The sequence below is a fragment of the Cimex lectularius genome, unplaced genomic scaffold (genome assembly GCF_000648675.2).
Source record: "Cimex lectularius strain Harlan isolate CLEC.00 unplaced genomic scaffold, Clec_2.1 scaffold175, whole genome shotgun sequence".
NCBI lineage: Eukaryota > Metazoa > Arthropoda > Insecta > Hemiptera > Cimicidae > Cimex > Cimex lectularius.
This window is the reverse complement of record NW_019392745.1, coordinates 520,773-539,717: the sequence shown is the minus strand read 5'-3', so window position 1 is coordinate 539,717 and position 18,945 is coordinate 520,773. Positions and strand designations below refer to the sequence as shown.

The 18,945-nt window shown below is 36.9% G+C and overlaps 1 protein-coding gene across 4 annotated transcripts in view; it reads left to right on the top strand.

The window, feature by feature from the left end:
* Window positions 1-18,945, top strand: part of LOC106670736 (protein jim lovell) — a 72,678-nt gene that overhangs the window by 42,537 nt on the left and 11,196 nt on the right. The window contains exon 1 of one of the 4 annotated variants that reach the window (XM_014401314.2): window positions 5,061-5,079. The exons of 2 other annotated variants lie outside the window; for them this stretch is intronic. Coding sequence is in view for 1 of the 2 variants with exons in the window: in XM_024227144.1 (XP_024082912.1) it covers window positions 10,215-10,220 (6 nt within the window). In the remaining variant the exon portion in view is untranslated. Of the gene's footprint in view, window positions 1-5,060; window positions 5,080-10,199; window positions 10,221-18,945 lie in introns of those variants that run through there. One more of the 4 variants, XM_024227144.1, reaches the window with a different exon arrangement.

Genomic DNA, 18,945 nt, shown 5'->3' with positions numbered 1-18,945 from the left:
TACATTATTGAAAAATTAGACTATGTGAAAAATGTTTGATGTGTGGAATGTGATGAGATGATATATGTATGTTATCTATATTGAATTTGATTAATGATATTGGCGTAGCTGCGACTGAGTTTACATGTATCTGTTCTGTAATTGATGCTTTGTTTATCTCTGTTGATGTAAACCATTTCTAAAAATGTGTGGTGATATAAATATATATTCAATAAACATCGAAACGTTGGCACGATAAAGAAAATGTTTTTCTGAAACCTATCACACCAGACCGCATCTCACGATTTCTGAATAACATTTCTAAAAAATTACGTTTATGTTTTTTTGTTCTGTGTGTAATACTTTTGGAATGTTGAAGTCGAAATTGTTGTGTTCAAAATGGTGGGTAGCGAGTGCTGTAGGATTTTGCTTGGGTTTTTTGCAATCGTTGATATGTTGCTTTACTCTCTTGTCCAGATATTGGGATGTAAGACCGATGTAAGTTGCCGGACAGTTTAAACAGTTGATATTAGATTACGTCAGATTTGTTTGTTATTGGTGTGGGATCTTTAATTTTGGAAAAAAGTGTTTGAATTGTTTTATAATTTTTGAAAGCTATTTTGAAGTTAACGGTGAAGTGACGATTAACGGTCACTAATCACCGCACATTTATACATCAAAAAATGGCAAAAAGGAGGGAAAATTCAAATGGTAGGATGAGATGGGAATTTGGTGTCCGAGTGGATCGAAATCACGATAGCTCAAGTGGTAGAGAAGCGGCGTATTTGCCGAAGGTCCTGGGTTTAAAACCCCTCTCGTGACACTGACTTTTTTATCTCAACCAATACCTTACAGAAAGATTAATTAATTGAAAGAAGTTATTTGGTCAATCGGACCACGAAATCTAATGGATTTATAAATAAAGTTCGTCCTAGGGTGGAAAATATCGATACTTTGGAGATTTTTCACACCGACTATATAAATTCTCGCTTTTATGGCCCGGCCTTGGCCATAATACGCCAATGGCCATGAGAAAGTACCGTTTTATATGGCAAATTCCTTTTTTGAGCGGTACCTCGATGGTCTTATTAACGGGCGAATAACCGGTGTGGGTTTAACCGAACAATATGAGTGAGAAGTCTACCTGTTTCCACCCCTGCCGGTTGTAAGCTAATCCGCTCACCTCAGCTTATCTTATCTCCACGTTGGAAAGGCGACTTGGTTTATTAATTCCTTTGTCATATTTATGACTGTTTTCTTAATTAAGAACGCCCGGAAGGGAAAGATTTACAAAATGTAATTCCGGTTTCTTATTAACTGACATATAACCTTACGGATGACTTTTAAGTCCCACTTGAAAGGTGTATTGTTATGGAGAAAGGTAACTTTTTAAAAAGAAAATGGTGAAAGTATCTTATGGAATATCGGGCGGAAAGTAGAAAATTCAAGATTTTAATCGTAAAAAATTAAAAAATTTAAAATTAACTTAATTTACAAGAATTTCTGAAAAACGAATCATCGTATATTCCAATATAAATAACTAATTTACATTAAATTAGCATGTTCCTGTTGTCCATATATCAAATAATACAGACAATTTTCATGATTTTTTTTTTGCTTTATTTGAAAAGCATACATTTAAGTATTCCAAATGAAGCCAAACAATTAATGTTTTTATTTGTTGACCAAATTTACTGGATGCTTCTTTTGATTTTTTGTAATTTGTTATATGTGTTCTTACGTAATACAATCTTACATATTATTATTTTCTTATCCTATGTTAAAAAGTGAACTGATGCAGTAACATTAACAGCTATTAATTATACTTTTTATCTAAGGTCTTGGTTGAGATAGAAAAAGGTGACACATTTTTCGTCTGAACCAAGACTACTAAATACATATATGGGTTAGTATGTAATAATTTACAATTAATTAAGATTTTTAGTTGAGATAAAAATATCGCTAAAAATAAAAGCAGAGATAAAAAAAACATAAAATAGTATGTAATAACCTTGAAATACATGCACACCAAAAGGAAAAATCCATGTTTGAAAAATCACCTTATTTAAAGAATTTACTCAAAATATTTTGTTTCCTCGTCTCCGAGGGTCCTGGCAAGAATGTTGGGTCATTTCTCAAATATTTTTCGTCCTAGAATTATAAAGTTTCAATGAAATTCGACAACCGGTCTTAGTAAAATAAAACAAAAAAATTATCCTATCAACAATATTATTAACAAACTGAAGTATTTTTTATAAGGACACATTTGGACGAAAGCCCTCGGATGGGTCCAGCAAGCAGGAAAACCGCGTAAGAATGCCACCCGATGTGAGAATTGTTTGAGCGCGCCAGCGAGTATCTGGGTCCTAGTTCCGAGTCTTGGAAGATACAGAATAGTCTTCTGATAGTACTGACAGTTTTCTGTACCTATTGTTGGGAGTGAATGCATTTATTAGCGTGAATGTGTAGCATGAGAGAGCCGATGGCAGAATATCGAGTACCCATCGGCCCTTAATTAAGTTAGTTATACAAAAGTGAAGGTTTTGAACTTAGGAACTGCTGTTGGGTGATGTGAATGACGCTGATCGGAGCCCAACCTCGGTGGCTGGATCGAGTTCATACCGAATTTGAGCTTAGGTAAATCCAAATCCAACGTATTTTCATTAATATTTTTAGAGTAAATTTATTACTTATTTAAACATTTCTTTGGTTGTTACGGAATTTTACATCCATCACCAGCACTTCCGTTTTTAAAAGACATAAATATAACAAAGCATATTAGTTACTTACGTGTTATTATACAGCTTACGTTTTTATATTAATATTTTAATATATTAAGATTTTTTTTTAAATTTCATTTAATTTTATATTATTTTGGTTTCGTTTAAAATATACACGACCATTTTGCATCTGTAATTTAAGTTTATTTATATAAGATTTTCTATTATTTTAAAGTAATATTTAAAAAAGAAAATGTGGCTTGTCGGTTAGTAAACTTTTCTTTTTTTTTAAATATCACTTTAAAATAATACACTATTTTATATAAATAAACTTAAATTACAGATCCAAAATGGTCGTGTATATTTTAAAAGAAACCAAAATAATATAAAATTAAATGAAATTTTTTTAAAAATCTTAATATATTAAAATATTAATATAAAAACGTAAGCTGTATAATAACATTTATTTAATAATGTTATTTAATCATTTAATTAATAACATTTTTTAAAAGAAACTATATAAAATGAAAAAAAATTATTTAAGGTAAACCTTATGATAAAATACTAATATCCTTTGTAACACTTATGCTGATTATGGGTGTAAATTCCTGAAGTTTCAGATATTTAAATGTTTAAATAAGTAATTAATTTACTTTAACCACATGGAATTGTTTTTTTAAATAAAAACCAAAAATTAAAAAAAGACAAATTAGTCTTTAAAATTTCCAAGGTATTTTTTTTTTTTTTTAAACACCGATATTAATGTAGGTAGTTTTTACGATTAACATAACTGTATGATCGAAATCATTGATAATTTTATAATAATAAGGCTAATAAAATACCATTCATGCTTTGTCACTTTTCATAATGTATCATAAATTCGTAATAAACTTCGCTATATTTTACAACGAAATCATATTTTGTATGCATGTACGAATGTAAGAAAATGTCAAGAAGTGTTTTACCCCGGGATAAACAGCGGAGATACGCGGACCGGCCTAATTTCACACTCAAACACCTTTCAAGCGGAATCCTTCCCCCGGGTGGGAACAGCGAGCCGGGAATTCAACGAAATCATTCGACCGCCTGTTTTCTAATGGAGTTTTAAATTTTGCGAACTTGCCAGTTGCAAATTTGTTTCGAAAATTAAAAACTGATGAATGGGCACATTTGTCAGCGGGTTCTCTTTCCTAGAAGATTACTCCCATGGCAAACTATTATTCCAACACGTTTGTCCCCGACGCCCAACAGCAGCAGGCTTGATTTAATTTATAATCATTTAACATGGTAATGATTAAATATACATAATATATATAATAAAAAACTAAAATTCTTTTCAAAATATTATTTGAAAACTTCCTAATTAAAGACTTATTGAGAGCTACCATTTAGGAAGCCTACGTTTTATTTCTAAATTGTTCAGACAGTACAATTGCTAAATAATAAGGCAATGGAAATCAAAAATTAATTTCTTATCCTTCAATCATAAAATTATTCTTTATGCTTGTTTAATTTTAAGATTGCGATTGATTTAAAATACACACAATTGGTCAAATTAAATGTATGATTGATGGTTTTTCTAGAATTTGAAAATTCTAGTTGAAATCTCATAAAAAACCTTAGAGAAAAAAAGTCGAGAATTTATGTGGATTATTAAGCTAATTTGTCCTAATCTGACGGATGAAGATGGTTACTATAGGAACGAAATTAAAATTAATCGTGACTCAGCGGAAGTCGTTTAAGATTTGTAAATTTGCTAAATTGGCATATTCATATAGAACGGAGAACAAACAATTAGGCCAAATGGCATTTGTCGGCAGTTCGGCGTTCGTTCCGAGGATCGCCTTGTTTCGCTGTTTTCCTTTTGGTCAGGCACAATTTATCCAAACACGAGATGGACGAAATTGAACAAGGAAAATAATCGGACCCCCGCAATGACCGCTTAAATTACTTTTTATATAATTTTTTATCCCTCAGAGAAAATATCGAATCTCATATTTTCACATACATAAATTTCAATTTCGCTTGTTCGGATTTGCCAGGTGGGCACAGGTGACCCGAATTTCCATGTTTTTCAGAATCCGTTTGTCGGTGTGTCCGAAATGAAAAGAGCTTTACGGTCTCAAAATGTCCTGTAACATATCCCGCCAAAATTTACTGCCCTCCTCCCACCCTTTTTTATTGCCCTGCTTGGAAGGGCCTACCTGGGAAAGGGTAAAGCCGAGATCAACCCTGTGGTGGGGAAAGGCGAACGGATTAGTCGAGTCAAATCTTAGGCAAAATTCACTACAAAGTTGAACTGGAAAAGGAACGGACCGGACCACCTTTTATTGGAACTGACTCAACCGAGTGCGATTCACATCAAAGAAGAAAGGAAAATGTAAGTTGTATTCTTCAATGTGTTATCTTGAAATTCATGTGAACGTGAATCATAGTTTTATCTAATCTCTTCGATCTTATAAGTAAAGACATTTCTAATATGTTGATTCACATTCTCATTGATTTGGCGGGGAACGCGATAAAAAGAAAACCACTCCATTTCACTTCATTCCATTTTAAACAAATCTATTTAAATACTATTTTACCATTTTTAAAACAACTTAAATAGAACACAAATAGCTCTTTTTTTCTCTTTTTATGAACTTTTCTACTTAAAATCAATATGTTAAAATGACATTTCTCCTCTTGCCTAAAATGCTTTATTTTTTCTTCTTTCTTCGTTCACCGAAAGTCTTCCACATTACTGTGTTACGAGGAACGAACTGCTAACTACTTAGAAGTTTTCTAGTTCAAACATTATTTTATCACGCGCAATACTAATAATAATCTATTATAGGTTTTACTTGGTCCAGTTAACCAAAGTAATTATTATGCATACTATTGAGTTGAAAAATTAGTGTCAAGAGCGGGACTCGTACCCATGACCGGATCGGAACCCCGATGCTTGTGTCAATTTTCACGATTGCTCAAGTGGTAGAAGCGCCGAGGTAGCGGTTCGAGCCCTTATCGTGACACTCATTTTTCTTTCAACTCAACTATACGTTGAAAAATAAATCATTTCTACTTTCTGACAATAGCGAATTTAAACAATTGCAATTTTCGCCCTTCTGGCATATAAACCATTTAAAAAATGACCAAAATCGATTTGGACGAAATTTCTCATTAAGGTTTATTGGTTAGTTTGAATTTTTAAAAACATGTATCTAAAAAAATATAGGAGATAGATTTAGGACTTCGGCATTGACGTTTAATTTATTCTCCATACAACAAAAGACGAACAAGCGAAAAACTTATATCGTAAAGAACTTAGAGATTACTGGTTCAAACTTTATTTTGTTACACGCAACACTTAACATGTCTTTCTTAACAAAGGAAATTTATGCTGTAATGTTTATTTTCATAACCTAATCCGAACTTTTGATATTTTCAAAGCATAAACAATAATATAAATTAAAAATTGCATTTTGGCGTTTAGGTTTAATTTGTTCGGCAATGAATAGAAAATACGAACATGTCTTATATTTAGTAGTTAGTTAAGTCTATGTGCAAGGTAGGTTTGTGGTGAATGAAGGATCGTTAGGTTTGTAGCAGTTGTAAGATTTTTGTGAGATTGATGGAATAATTTCACAGAAGAGAGGAATATATAAGAACGCGTGGGTTGTTTTGGTCGATTGTTTAAAAATACTTCAGCACAGAGGATATTTCTAAGTATTATGGATTGACCAGTTTGGATGCGAAGTATATTTGCCTGCAGCCCTAAATTCAAGTTTGTAAGTAATATTAGTTTCAGTATGAAGTACGGTATTAAATACGAATTTGGCCGTTCATGCTCAAGTTCTCAATGCACCTCTACCTATTATCTTATATTGCTCAGTAATCGGGGTGGTTGTCACATCTGTACACTTACGTACAGACAGAAATATAAATAGTTGTAAGAAAACTCCAATAACAGAAAAGCAAATCGATCTACAGGTAAACCATAAATAAATAGTAATATTCAGATAGATGGATGAAAGGATACGAAATAACGTACCTAGACAAAAAATTAAATTAAATTTCAAAAAATTAGATTTCCTAAATTGTGTATAGATATAAGTTAAATAAAAGAAAGATCGCTCAATTTTAAAATTCTAAAATCTACTATCCAACAGGGTGGTAGAAGGTTTCCTCCTCTCTTGTGTTGGGGCTGTGCTGATTTGTGTTGGGGCTTTTCTTGACTGAAGTCAAAGTTGCGATGGAATTTGGCACCAGGGCATCCTTCCTTCCACCTACTGCCTCATCCTGCACTGTCGCATTACCGGCCGAGTCATTGAAGGGAATTTCGTCTCAGAATATTTGGGGTTTCTTAGGGTAGCGTTCTGGCCTCCAGTTTATAACAGGTTTATACTCCCTCTCATCCTTAAGCTACACTCACATTTCCATACGATACAGGCATCCTTTTGTATCCGATCCTGTTATTACCTCTCGAAACCTTCAACAACACCTTCCACCACTCGAGACTCGGTGTGAAAACAAAAGAATAAAATTTAACACAGACAAATCCTCCCACATTACCTACACTCTCCGTAAAAAGATCTCAGCTCGAGTCTACTAAATAATATTCCCCTCCTAACTGCGGGCAAGGTGCGGTACTTCGGACTGTACTCGGCATGTCATGGGATCCTCACACACGACGGACTAAACTCTGTCAAGAGGTTTTTTTTTAACCAGATACAGGACTCTTGCGTGATTTGTTGACAAACGCTCTGACTTCCACCCAAAACTAAAAGCTAAGCTAAACTAAACTAAGCTTTGTAACACCGTAGTTATGCCCATATGGACTTACGGACTGGAAGTGTGGGTTCAGTCAGACGACATCCGCCGAACCAAACTGCCCAATCCTTAATCCTACAAAAAATCTTTGATGCTACATTGCATACATCAAACGAGACTACAGATACAGACTTAAATGTTACATTCGTTCAAGATGAAATCTGTTTCCGTTATCGAAAATTTCACAGAACCATCCTAACCACTGTTCCTAACCATCCTAACATCCTAAGCACATGAAAAAACTCGCATCCCGACAAAACCCTCCTCACCAACTGAAGAGACAATGGCGAAGAGATCTCTTAAAAGTGATTTTGGCACAAACATTAATTAAAGGTATTTGAGCATCATTGGAGAAATATCAATGGGTATTTTCTCCACTCTTTTCTTTAATTTTGTATATATTCCTATCTCATAGTTACATGTTACATGAATTAAAGGTGGTTGAAATGTACACTACAAATTTAAAAACAATATTGCTAAGTATGACCAATTCAAATAGTTTGCGCAACGACTGTGTTTATGCAACATCGTTTTACCGCAAACTTTGGTACATACGTTGCAATTTTTGTGCAAACCAGTTCAATTCTCTTCTTCACGTTCGTTTCTCGGTAGATGTTTGTCGCAGGAGAATCGTACAATAGGAAAACGAAACCATCTGAATAAAGGAATAGTTGACGAAGAGGAGTGACTTAAAACAAGTTCTGCAGTAACTATACCTTTCATTGACGACTTCATTGTCCCATTGACTTTCCATGACCAATATCGCAAACGTTGAATCTATTGATGGCTAATTTCGGCCTTGATTTGTACAAATTGTTGGTACAACTAGTCAATCCGTGCAGTACACCATTAAAACGTTTGTGCATCACACTAAGATTGCTTTGTTTGATCGTTTAAAAGGAGGGTGGCTTTTAAAACCGTTTGTCAAGTAGCGAATGTTATGATGATTTTGTACTCTTTCACCAGTTCTTTTAGTTTGTGGTTCCAGGGTAATAGTTTTTTTTCGTATATTGCGAATTGAAAAACATCATGGTCAATTATTTTCCTTAAACTATAGTTCAGGTCAACCAACAGGTTAGCGATGAAAGCATGTTTACAATAGAGCTTGAAAGGAATAATGCGGCATATTGGATAGCGCTCTTCTCCCGGGGAGTGAAATAGGACGAAGAAGTGGCGGATCCCTTCATGGAAAAAGTCTGGGGAAACAATTTTGATTGGAAAATTGTCTCCCTCACGGTAAAAAGATGCAATTGACTGTCGGGTGTTTCCTGGATATCTGCGGTCCGGCGAAAAAACCGCCGGTGTTTCGAATCGGGCGGCGATCTCCATAAGTGGGATTTCCTTCCCCCCATCCGCCGTAATACGACACAGTGTATGATATCGTCAGTGAAAACGGTCGGGAAGCCGCCGGGAAAAGCAAGCACACACACGGAGGATGTCGAATCGCGGCAGATCAAAGCGGCACTCACGAAACCGGGATCCGTTCCTTTTTTCACACACAACCATCCCGTCATTCCTCTCTCCTTTTCTTCTGACCGTTTGTGGAATAAACCAGAAAACCTTCATGCCACTATCCTGAAAAAAACAAGACCTCAAAGATATAAATTTAAAAAACTACTCACGAATTTCACCCAATGTTTCTCTGATTCTCTCCTTATCAGTTTTTTATTCCACGGTTAAAACGGTTTTTTCTATTATTTAATTGGTAATTTTCACTCCATCAAAGCTTTCTTTTAAATCGAAAAGGTTAAATATAAAAATTCGCTGTATAAAGTCATAAGCCTAACCAGCGATGATCCAACTAGGTGGAAGGTCCGTTGGCGTAGGTTTATACAGTTCTACTTAGAACACAGTTTACTATTATGTAGTTCCATCAATATCCGATCGTTTTTATTTGATTATCTCTCTTATTTTTCTGATTTGGTCTATCAGACGAGATTTGCCTTACCGTCATGTTCAGTGGTAGAATTTGATCCTGTTTAGTCTCTTAGAACTAAAGAATAACAATAATGACACGGGTCAACAATTGTTAGATTTCCTCAAAGGAATCTTGGGGGTGATGAACTCGTAGTTGTCGCTCAGACCTCGACAGTAGCTTCTGCAAGTTGGTCTGTGGTGGTAAAACTAACATTACTGAAAGAACAACACACACTGCGAAGGATCTGATGTTTATCGAGGGCGATCAAACCACTAGCACAAACGATAATTATCGGTTTAATAAAAGTTGAAATACATATTAACAAGATTTGTGTGCTTGTTATCAGTTCAGATTGCTTCTACAGACATTCTCAAGCTATACAGGATAATTTTAGAAATTTTGACAATGACGGTCATGTCTGTGTACGTTTGATCTGTTTGATGCGTTTTGACATTTGGACTGCTCTCAACCCTACTAATATCCTCGATCAACCACCGAAGATGGAAAATCTCGAAACACTTTTGAAATACCAGTTTGATAATCGTAATTTTTGTTTCAATCGTGCTTTATAAATTCGGAAGGAATCGCGCAAATTTCAATACTTTTGTCTTTTCCGATTTTAATGATGTACGCTATTTAAGTAATTTGTGTTTCGTTTTTCTTCGTCTTCAGTGTCAAGGATATAAGCAGTTTAAACGAAAACTAACGACTGACAAAATACCAAACGTGTCTGACAGCCCAACCAACAGCGTTGCTAGACATACCCGATATCGGGAACCAGATGCATGCAGGTATACCAGTTTTTATTTATTTATTATTATTACGATTATGGATGCCAGGAGCTGGAGTTCCCCCTGAGCACTGCAGCTTTACAGCTTATCGTATTCATTCCTGGTTCCATTTTAAGAGCTTGAAACAAAACGTGTAAATTGAGACCCGGTGTGTCGAAGAAACTCATTTTCGTATTCAGGTTCTCTAAGACCCCCCATCCCTTCGGACGTGATGATTGATGATGGCCGTGCCAGTTTTTATTACCGCCTTATGCGTCAGAAAAATCCATAGGCGACGGTGGGAATCGAACCCACGACCACGGAATCAGATCGAGAGTCTGATAAGAAATCACCAAAATACCGGTTTATCACCCCGCAGACCCAAGAGGAAATCGCGCAATTTTTATCATCTTAAGTGGATTCTTTGAAAACAAATATATATTTTATTAATAAAACAAAAGTAATCTGATTTATAAATTTATCTGGAATAATTTGCATTCATGAGAGTTGGCCGTAACAGTATTTTCCGAACTTGCTCTTACAAATCGTTGAATTTTACAGTATTCAAATTAATATTTCTATCGTGGTTCAAATTTAAATATAAGAAGAAAACCTAAAACGGAATCAGTGATTTTACCTCCGAGATGTCTGAGATATTGAAAAATAAACTATTAATAAATCACTATTAAATGTTGATTTAAACGATTAACCGATAAGATCAAAATGTTAGACCCGTGTATTCGTGAATTATCAATTTTATATAGGAATATTTCATGTGTGGATTAATTAAATCATCCGAAGTCGACGTTACTGGCGTATCAATAATGTATTGATTTGGAATTATAGTGCTGTCTTCTATTTCTAGCCTGTGTACAAGGTGTATTCAAATCGACTGATTTTTTTAAATATATGTTATGGATATTGCACTTTTTCCTAATAGGAAGTATTTTTTTTTTCTCTCCTTTTGGGTCGGTGTCCTTCGATGTCCGGCCGGTTTTGTGTTTGGCCGAGAACCCGTGATTAAGTCGTAATATTTCCAGAAAGCGCACCCGGGAATGTGAGGTTTCTCCAACCTTCATGGACGATCGGGTCCACACGAGGTTTCCCTCACTTTCTGGTCACAAAACCAATGAATCGTGATTTTTCATTTCACAGAAAGCTGGTTTCCAAGCGGCTTTTCGACGGTGAAGCGGCGTCGCAAATCCTTTTTCCTCGCCGTTTCGGTCCACACACGGGGCCTTTTTCACCCGGCTCGCGGACACGCGTCGAGTTTGCCTTTCATATCCCATCATAATGGGCCTTTTTCTTTTTCTCTTTTTCCGCCGTTTGTTTTCCCGGGGTCGGGGGTGAATTGATTTTCCTGGAGGGGTTAAAGACAGGTGGGGCATTTGCCTTTTAATCCCACCCCCCATTTCCCTTTTTATTCCGACCTCCTTTTCTTCCTCGTTAAGATTTTTTTCACCCCCTCTTCACTTTTTCCGCCTTCTTCAAAAGTAAACTTCAGCCTACACCCCTCCCGAAACCCACGTTCGAACTCGTATACGTAAAAGTGACACATTTTAAATCATAAGTTTAATTAATTCAATATGAATAAATAATTTATTTCAAACGTTTATTGTAAACTTAACGTAGATTTTACAAATCAGAATATTGTTCATGGCCCTATTTTAAACTTTTATGAGATCTGTAAAGCAGTTCTACGTGAGCAGTTGATAAGGCGATGAGCCGCACTCACTAGCGTGTGTGATTATATCTTTATTATCGAATCGTAGTGAAAAACCAACTTGAAACTAAGTTAGACAAAACAATACCCCAGGCATGAGAGACGCGAAGAGAGATTCATAGAAGGGCCATCCGCTAGAGTTATACAGAAATTACTGGAAGGTAACCGCAACAAAATAGTATTCTGGTTGAACTGACAGAACACCGCAGCCTAAGAAGCCTTATGCACCGGATAAGGAGGAGTACGGGCAGAAGAATCACAGTTCAGATAATTCCAGAAAGAAGAGGAGATCGAAGAACACGTTTTATGTTTTTGTGATGGTCTATGTAGATTCTTGCAACTAGGAGAGGAAATTCCGCAAGCAAGATCCTAAAGTAAGGTGCCCCTGGCAATGCTATGGAAGTTGATTAACAACTTGAAGCTTGCTAGAAAGTTTATAAAAAATGGAGGTGCACCGTACATCTATTCAGGTCGAGGTGCAGAAGGCCTTATGGCCACCACTTTTATCCCATCCCTATCTCCTGTAGTTAGATGGAATAATCTTAAAAATGTTAGTAGGCTGCCCTGAAGTATGACTTGAAGTTCAAGATCATCGGTATGAAATTGACAAAATTCAGTGCCTAACGCGTGCGGTTCCTAGATCCAAACCCATTCACACTCTCATTCATTAATCCATTCTTTCCTATTTAGATGCCATTCTCTTACAGTTGTGTAATACTATATTCCTCCATCTATCTTTACACCTATTATATAAGCTAACCTAATTGAGGGTCGATGGAGTTCTCAATATAACGCCTTCGTTCTTCTCACACTACACTTCACGCTACAAAATACAACCTATCTCAACATATGCTAAGGACACAAAACTATCAGTACTATTCCAATTAATTAAGGTTTTTAGTTGAGATGAAAAAAGTTAATGGCATGATAGAGATTCGAACCCACGACCATCGGCTAGATACGCCGCTGCTCTACCACCTGAGCTATCGTGACCTCGATCCACTCGGAATTATCAGTACTATGTACATTAAAACAATCCTATTATTTTCAAGAATTTTTTTTATATGGTTGGCCTTCCTACATTCGGTATGGAGCCTAGGAATTCCCCCCCCCTCAATCCCCGAGCAGCCTTATTTTGCAGGCAGGACACATACAGGGGCTTTGTCCCAAAATCCAAAAAGCTAAATGACCTCACGTGTTAAGAAAGGTTAGTCATTGGTTCTAAACGATTTCCTGACTTTTGGCTCGTGACAGTAGATGGCCATTTATTCCAATACAAACTAATTTTGATATTCGCATTTCATTACAATTTTTATATATTAAGGAAATAAACATTTTAATAGTTATCTCCAGCTGAATTGTTAGTACCTGTTTCCAAGTGAACTGATTCTGAAGATTCAAAAATGTTCCCTTCTCTGGACGCGAATGCCCTGTCCATAGTGGTGGTTACAATTTGCGCTGAAATTGACTGGTTATTTTGGACTTGAGGTCTTCATGAAAAGGATTTCATCAGAATATATTGTATGTTAGTTAAGTGTCTTGAGGACAATCTCAGCGTCTTTTACGGTTTAGCCGAGTCGTAATGCATCATGATAAGCGGAGTGAAAGAGTAAAATAAAATACAAAAAGGAATATGTTGAAATAACTGGAACCTTTCGTTGCTGAGTATTCTAGGCGATCTTCGCCGGCCGTCACGTTTTTATCAGTCTGTTTTCCGATAGTTTCTAGCACGAGAAGGAACGTGCGATTTTAAAACGATAGCCTTCGGAGGAAACTGAAAGTACGAAGATCGTTTTTCCAGATGGTCCCCGAGGGCCTTCGAGAGCCAAAACGCCCAGGATCGGATATCATCGGATCGTTTGCGGGAAAAGACCGATAAAGACCCCTAAACCGGAATTCCTCGAAGCCGTAACACCGCGGCGCATTTGCAAATCAACAAACGCCGTTAAGTCAAACATAAGTAGAGCCGGTGTAATAATTGGTAGCCGACGACCCTCCTCCGGTGGAATTTGTGAATTAGTAATGGCCTGGGGCCTCTGCGGAGGCGGTGAGGGCTGGCGGTGATAATGACCGCCCTCCTCCAGGGGGTGAGCTAAGACGTCCGAAGGGGTATTTAAAGTAGGGGTCGCATTTATCGATCTTAAGCCGGCGAGCGGTAATGAATCGACAAGTAGTGGGGGCCACTCTGTTTACCTTTGTCCATTTAGACGTCTTTCCTTTAACTTGGGCTTAAATTCACTCCTGGACACCAGTAATGAAATATTCCTGGTCGAGAAGGGCAGAAAAGTAACAAGAATCCAAGGTAGTCAAGGGAATTACAATCCTCCATTTACAAATATAAATAAGACAAAGCTCATCATGTAACTTAAGTCGAAATTGGAACTCAAAACCAACTATATTAATTAAAAACTCATTTCTCTGACAGGACACAATCTTCAAGCTAAATTATCAACAATATGGTTTGTTGAATGGCCCCGGCTGTTTTGTATGTCAGACGAGTTTTGGCATTTTGTACGACGTGTCAGTTTGTTCCCAACCTACTCAACCTGCTTACATCCCTGACCCACCACCCAGGGTGTTGAAAGGCCGAAACGCGTCTGAACCAAAATAATCGGAATTGACCAAGCTACAAGTTTATCGACCAAAAAGAAATCTGGCAATTTACATTATAAAGAAAGAAAACTGGGGGTGTCGATGACCTCTTTTTTTTCAAAAACACCGACATCCCGAGGGTTGATATGATCTCTGCTGTTGCGAACCCTCGTAAATAAGAAAAAATCAAATAAATTTAGCTAGTACCCCAGACTTGATGATACAGAGAAGTGGGGTCATCATCATCCCCCGACTTATTCCAGATTAGGTATTAGGTTAGCTACCGCAGTGAAAAGATTTCCCCGCAAAAGTTACAATGTAGTGACTTCTCACCGAAACGATGCTAATAGTCCGCTCTGTTTCAAATCCAAAGCCACAAACCCTTTCACGGAAAGTGATTTTTCTGTATGGCCGCCAACAGCGGTTTACAGAAGGTCAATAGTCAAAGTACAATGTGCTTGTAATTACCTTTTGAAATAAGCCTAGGATATCATTGTGCCAATATTTTCTCATACTTTAATACAATTTTTTCAAGTAAAACAGATATCGAGAGCATTATTGTACCATAATTTATTGATTATAGCAACGTCATAATTTACGTTTGTTATAATGTAACAGTCTGTTTAAAATTTTTTAGGAACACTTGGATCAATTATGGTCTTGATGGAAAAAGTAAATTCAGTTGTTACTGCCAAGCTTTCGACCTATTTTAAGGTCATCATCAGGGCAAAGCTATCTTAATATATCTACAGATTGACATAATTATGTTATTTACTCAAGGAAATTTGAGATGGCTTTTAAACACTTAAATATGTCAATCTGTAGGCACATCTAAGATTGTTTTGCCCTGATGATGACCTTAAAATAGGTCGAAAGCTTAGCAGTTAGTTTTTTCTTCAAGACCATACTTTGATTCCAGACTGTTCCTATGAATGGTCGATACGATTGGAAAACAAAGGTTATGCTCCTGAAGTTTTGGATTTAAATCGTCACATTAATTGAAATTAATTAAACGGCTGAAGTGCTCCGCGGTGGTTTTATGAGGATTCAAGGAAATTCAAACTTCAAAGAAGAGGCTGTTAGAAAGATTTCAAAAGTTGGCCGGTGGTTGTTTGCCAAAAGCTCCAGAAACTTTGCCACTCGTCGACCGGAGATTTTCTTTCGTGCGCCAGCCGTGTTCGGGTGTGTATCGCATTACGGCCGCTAATGGGTCCCGTTTTGCGGGAAAAGAGTTTTCATACAGAAACTTGCAGGCTGCAGGTGGAATTTATTCCCAGGATCATTTCCGCCCTCGATAATAACCCCGCCGCCCCCGCCCACGACCTCATTTTGAGGACACCTGTTACTGAGGCGACAAAGTGCAATTTTTAATTTCTAACCACTTCCCAAAAATGTACGGCTCGAACCCCGGCCCGTGGAAAGTTCCCATTGTCGAAATCCGACTTCCCAGGTTGTCCTGCTCGGTTGGCTTTTAACGGGAATCATGTGCCGTTTGTCAAATCATCCGGAATAGAGGAGGAAAAGAAAATGTCGCGACGGTTCCGCGGAGTTTTTTTTCCTTTCATTACCCGGTTCATGCACTGGAGGCAAATAATTAGCCTTTGGCAAAATGAAAATCGCTTTCTCCCTTTTAAAAAGATTCCCAGGCTGACGGGGATCGGGCTAAAAACGTCCTCGTCGGGACAGATATATCGCCCTGTCCTAAGAAGGTAATCAAATAATAGGATTACCTCTGAGGGGAAGGATGAAAAAACGCCTGCCAATCACTGGAGAGTGTGGTTCGGGATTTGAAAGGACTACTAAACAGGGCGGATGTCTGTGGTACATTTACCTTCTCCCCTTAGTTGTCGATGCCGGTGAAGGATCTTCTTCTTTACATCTGATTTAAACCCGGTCGTTATTGACTCGAGGGGGTGGCAAAGGGTTCGACTGAGAAAAAACTGCGTCTCTGCTTGTAATTACACGGTCAATCGATAACCCGGGCTAAAGCTAAAGACTACGACGACAAATCTATCGTACACAACAGCCCATTCTACATAAATAAATAATAACATTTACAAAGTAGTATCGACAAATTTCCCGGCCGTTTGCTCATGGTGATTGATCGCTTTTAAAATGTAAAAGGTGGTAAACTGGTACTTTCATAAACCGTGTAATTCATTTAACAATTAAAACCTATTGGGGCGTTAGTGAATGGATGTAGGCGAACCGTCAGCTCTCAGGTCAGTCCATATCGCTCTAGGACACGAGACGTGCTTTTCTTCTTAAAGTCAGAAACGGAAAATAAACTAACCATATTTGCTCTATCAACTTGTCAGTCTATTCTGCAATTACTTTGGGCGACACGTGAATCGTTGACTATTGATCACGTGAAGACAACTAGGGGTATTAGTATGGATCAATTTTTTGACTAAATAGCTGTCGTTAGATCCTAGCATCCATCATGTAAGATTTTATCATAAATTTTGTAAAACAAGTTTTCGGAACGGCCGGAACATCGATTTGATCACCATGTGTTGACCAGAACAGTCGATCCTTGATGATCATCGGAATGTTTTCTTTAGAAAGTACAAATAAACGTAAATAGCTCAGGAAATTGATATCTCCCCAATCGGCTGGGGATGAAAAATAAACGAACACTTTCCGATTCCACGAAGAATAATTACACGGCCAACTTTCGTACGTATGGGCGATCAGTGACGCCGGGAAACTTTGTAGCATAAAGTATGCATTGTTTCGATTTTTAATTGCCGTCAGGGGCGCCTCTAATAATAAAGTGTAGACATGAGGGAGAGTTCGACTGCAAACAACGGTTCCTCCAAGGCAAACACAAACAAACCGAAGCATCCGAAGCACTGTCAACAATAGTACAACATACACAACGTCTTGTTTACCCCGCTTTTCCCAGGGATAGGATAAATTTTTAATAATGGGCCAATTATTGACCTCTTTATACTGTTAAGCAGCCCGAGCGTTTTGAAATAAATCATAGAAACATCTGCAGCACGATTCCCCAATTATGTGGGTCAATCGCAAACTCGCTCGACCCGCTCTTAAAACAAATACCGGAATCTGTTGACTTTCATGGAACTCAAAAGTATCGTAGGGTTTATTCCTTAAAATATTATCATTGTGATTTGTGTTCCGAGACGCCTTGCAAGACATTTAATGATTGGGTTTCCATGTCGCCTATTTCAACAGTGATCATAAAAACACGTCAGTCCTCAGACAAAAGTTTACACTTTCAATTTGTTTACCCCGTGAATTCATAAGGTGTGTAGAATGGCCGCTTCTGTGTGGCTGCAGATTCCTCAACTCGAATGCAAGAACGGGGGCAACTAAAAGAAATATTAACAAGACGGCATAGTTAGGGCATGCTGGAAATGAAATTTAAACTATTTGAATCCATGATAGCCGCAGTTGTTTTGTACGATCCAAAATTTTGGGGATAAACCATCTCGATGAGATTGACAAGAGTACAGATTTGGTCTATTAAAATCTTATTTTACTTGATAATGAACACCCCTAATAATTTACCAAGCTAGAAATAGGGTGGAAATCAGTCAAATTAATGCCCATTGTGAATATTGAGATGAATTAATGAATTGTAAAAATCCGCAGAATTGGTTCGGTCAGATGCAAGTGATCCTGTCAACTTAAACTATAACTATAAAGAAAAATTAAATATTCTTATTATTTATTTAGAAATCGTGAGATGCGGTCTGGTGTGATATAGGCTTCAAAAAAACATTTTCTTTATCGTGCCAACGTTTCGATCTTTATTGAGATCATCTTCAAGGCTCAAAGTGTTTGTCTTCTGTGTAATTGTGCCGTTCTTGCGTGTCGTGTGAGAGTGCCAAACGGAAAACAAACACTTTGAGCCCTGAAGATGATCTCAATAAAGATCGAACGTTGGCACGATAAAGAAAATGTTTTTCTGAAACCTACATCACACCAGACCGCATCTCACGATTTCTAAATAAATATCGATTAACGGTCACTAATCACCACACATTCTTATTATTATTAATAGATAGAAAATTGACCATCTTTTGTCACTGGACATAGCCTGGGCCATGAACACAAAATACAGATCTTATCTATATCTAATTCCCCTACAAAGAAATGAGCTATATTATCTAAACTCCAAATTCGTCCCAATGTATAAACAGCGGATTCTTATGATATTGAGATTAACTAATAAAGAACCGAGCATAGTATATTTCAAAGGTAATAAATGTATATTAAATAATAACTATTGTTTAGATTGTAGTAGGCCTGAACTTGAGAGAACTTTTTTTTGTTTGTCCAATTTATGTAGCATGTAGATTTTACTTAGATAAATATTGTGTTGAATGCCGTAGCCAAGATGATAGATTACATATTTCAAATGTCCAACAAGCCAGCTATTTTTGCCTCCATCATTATGGC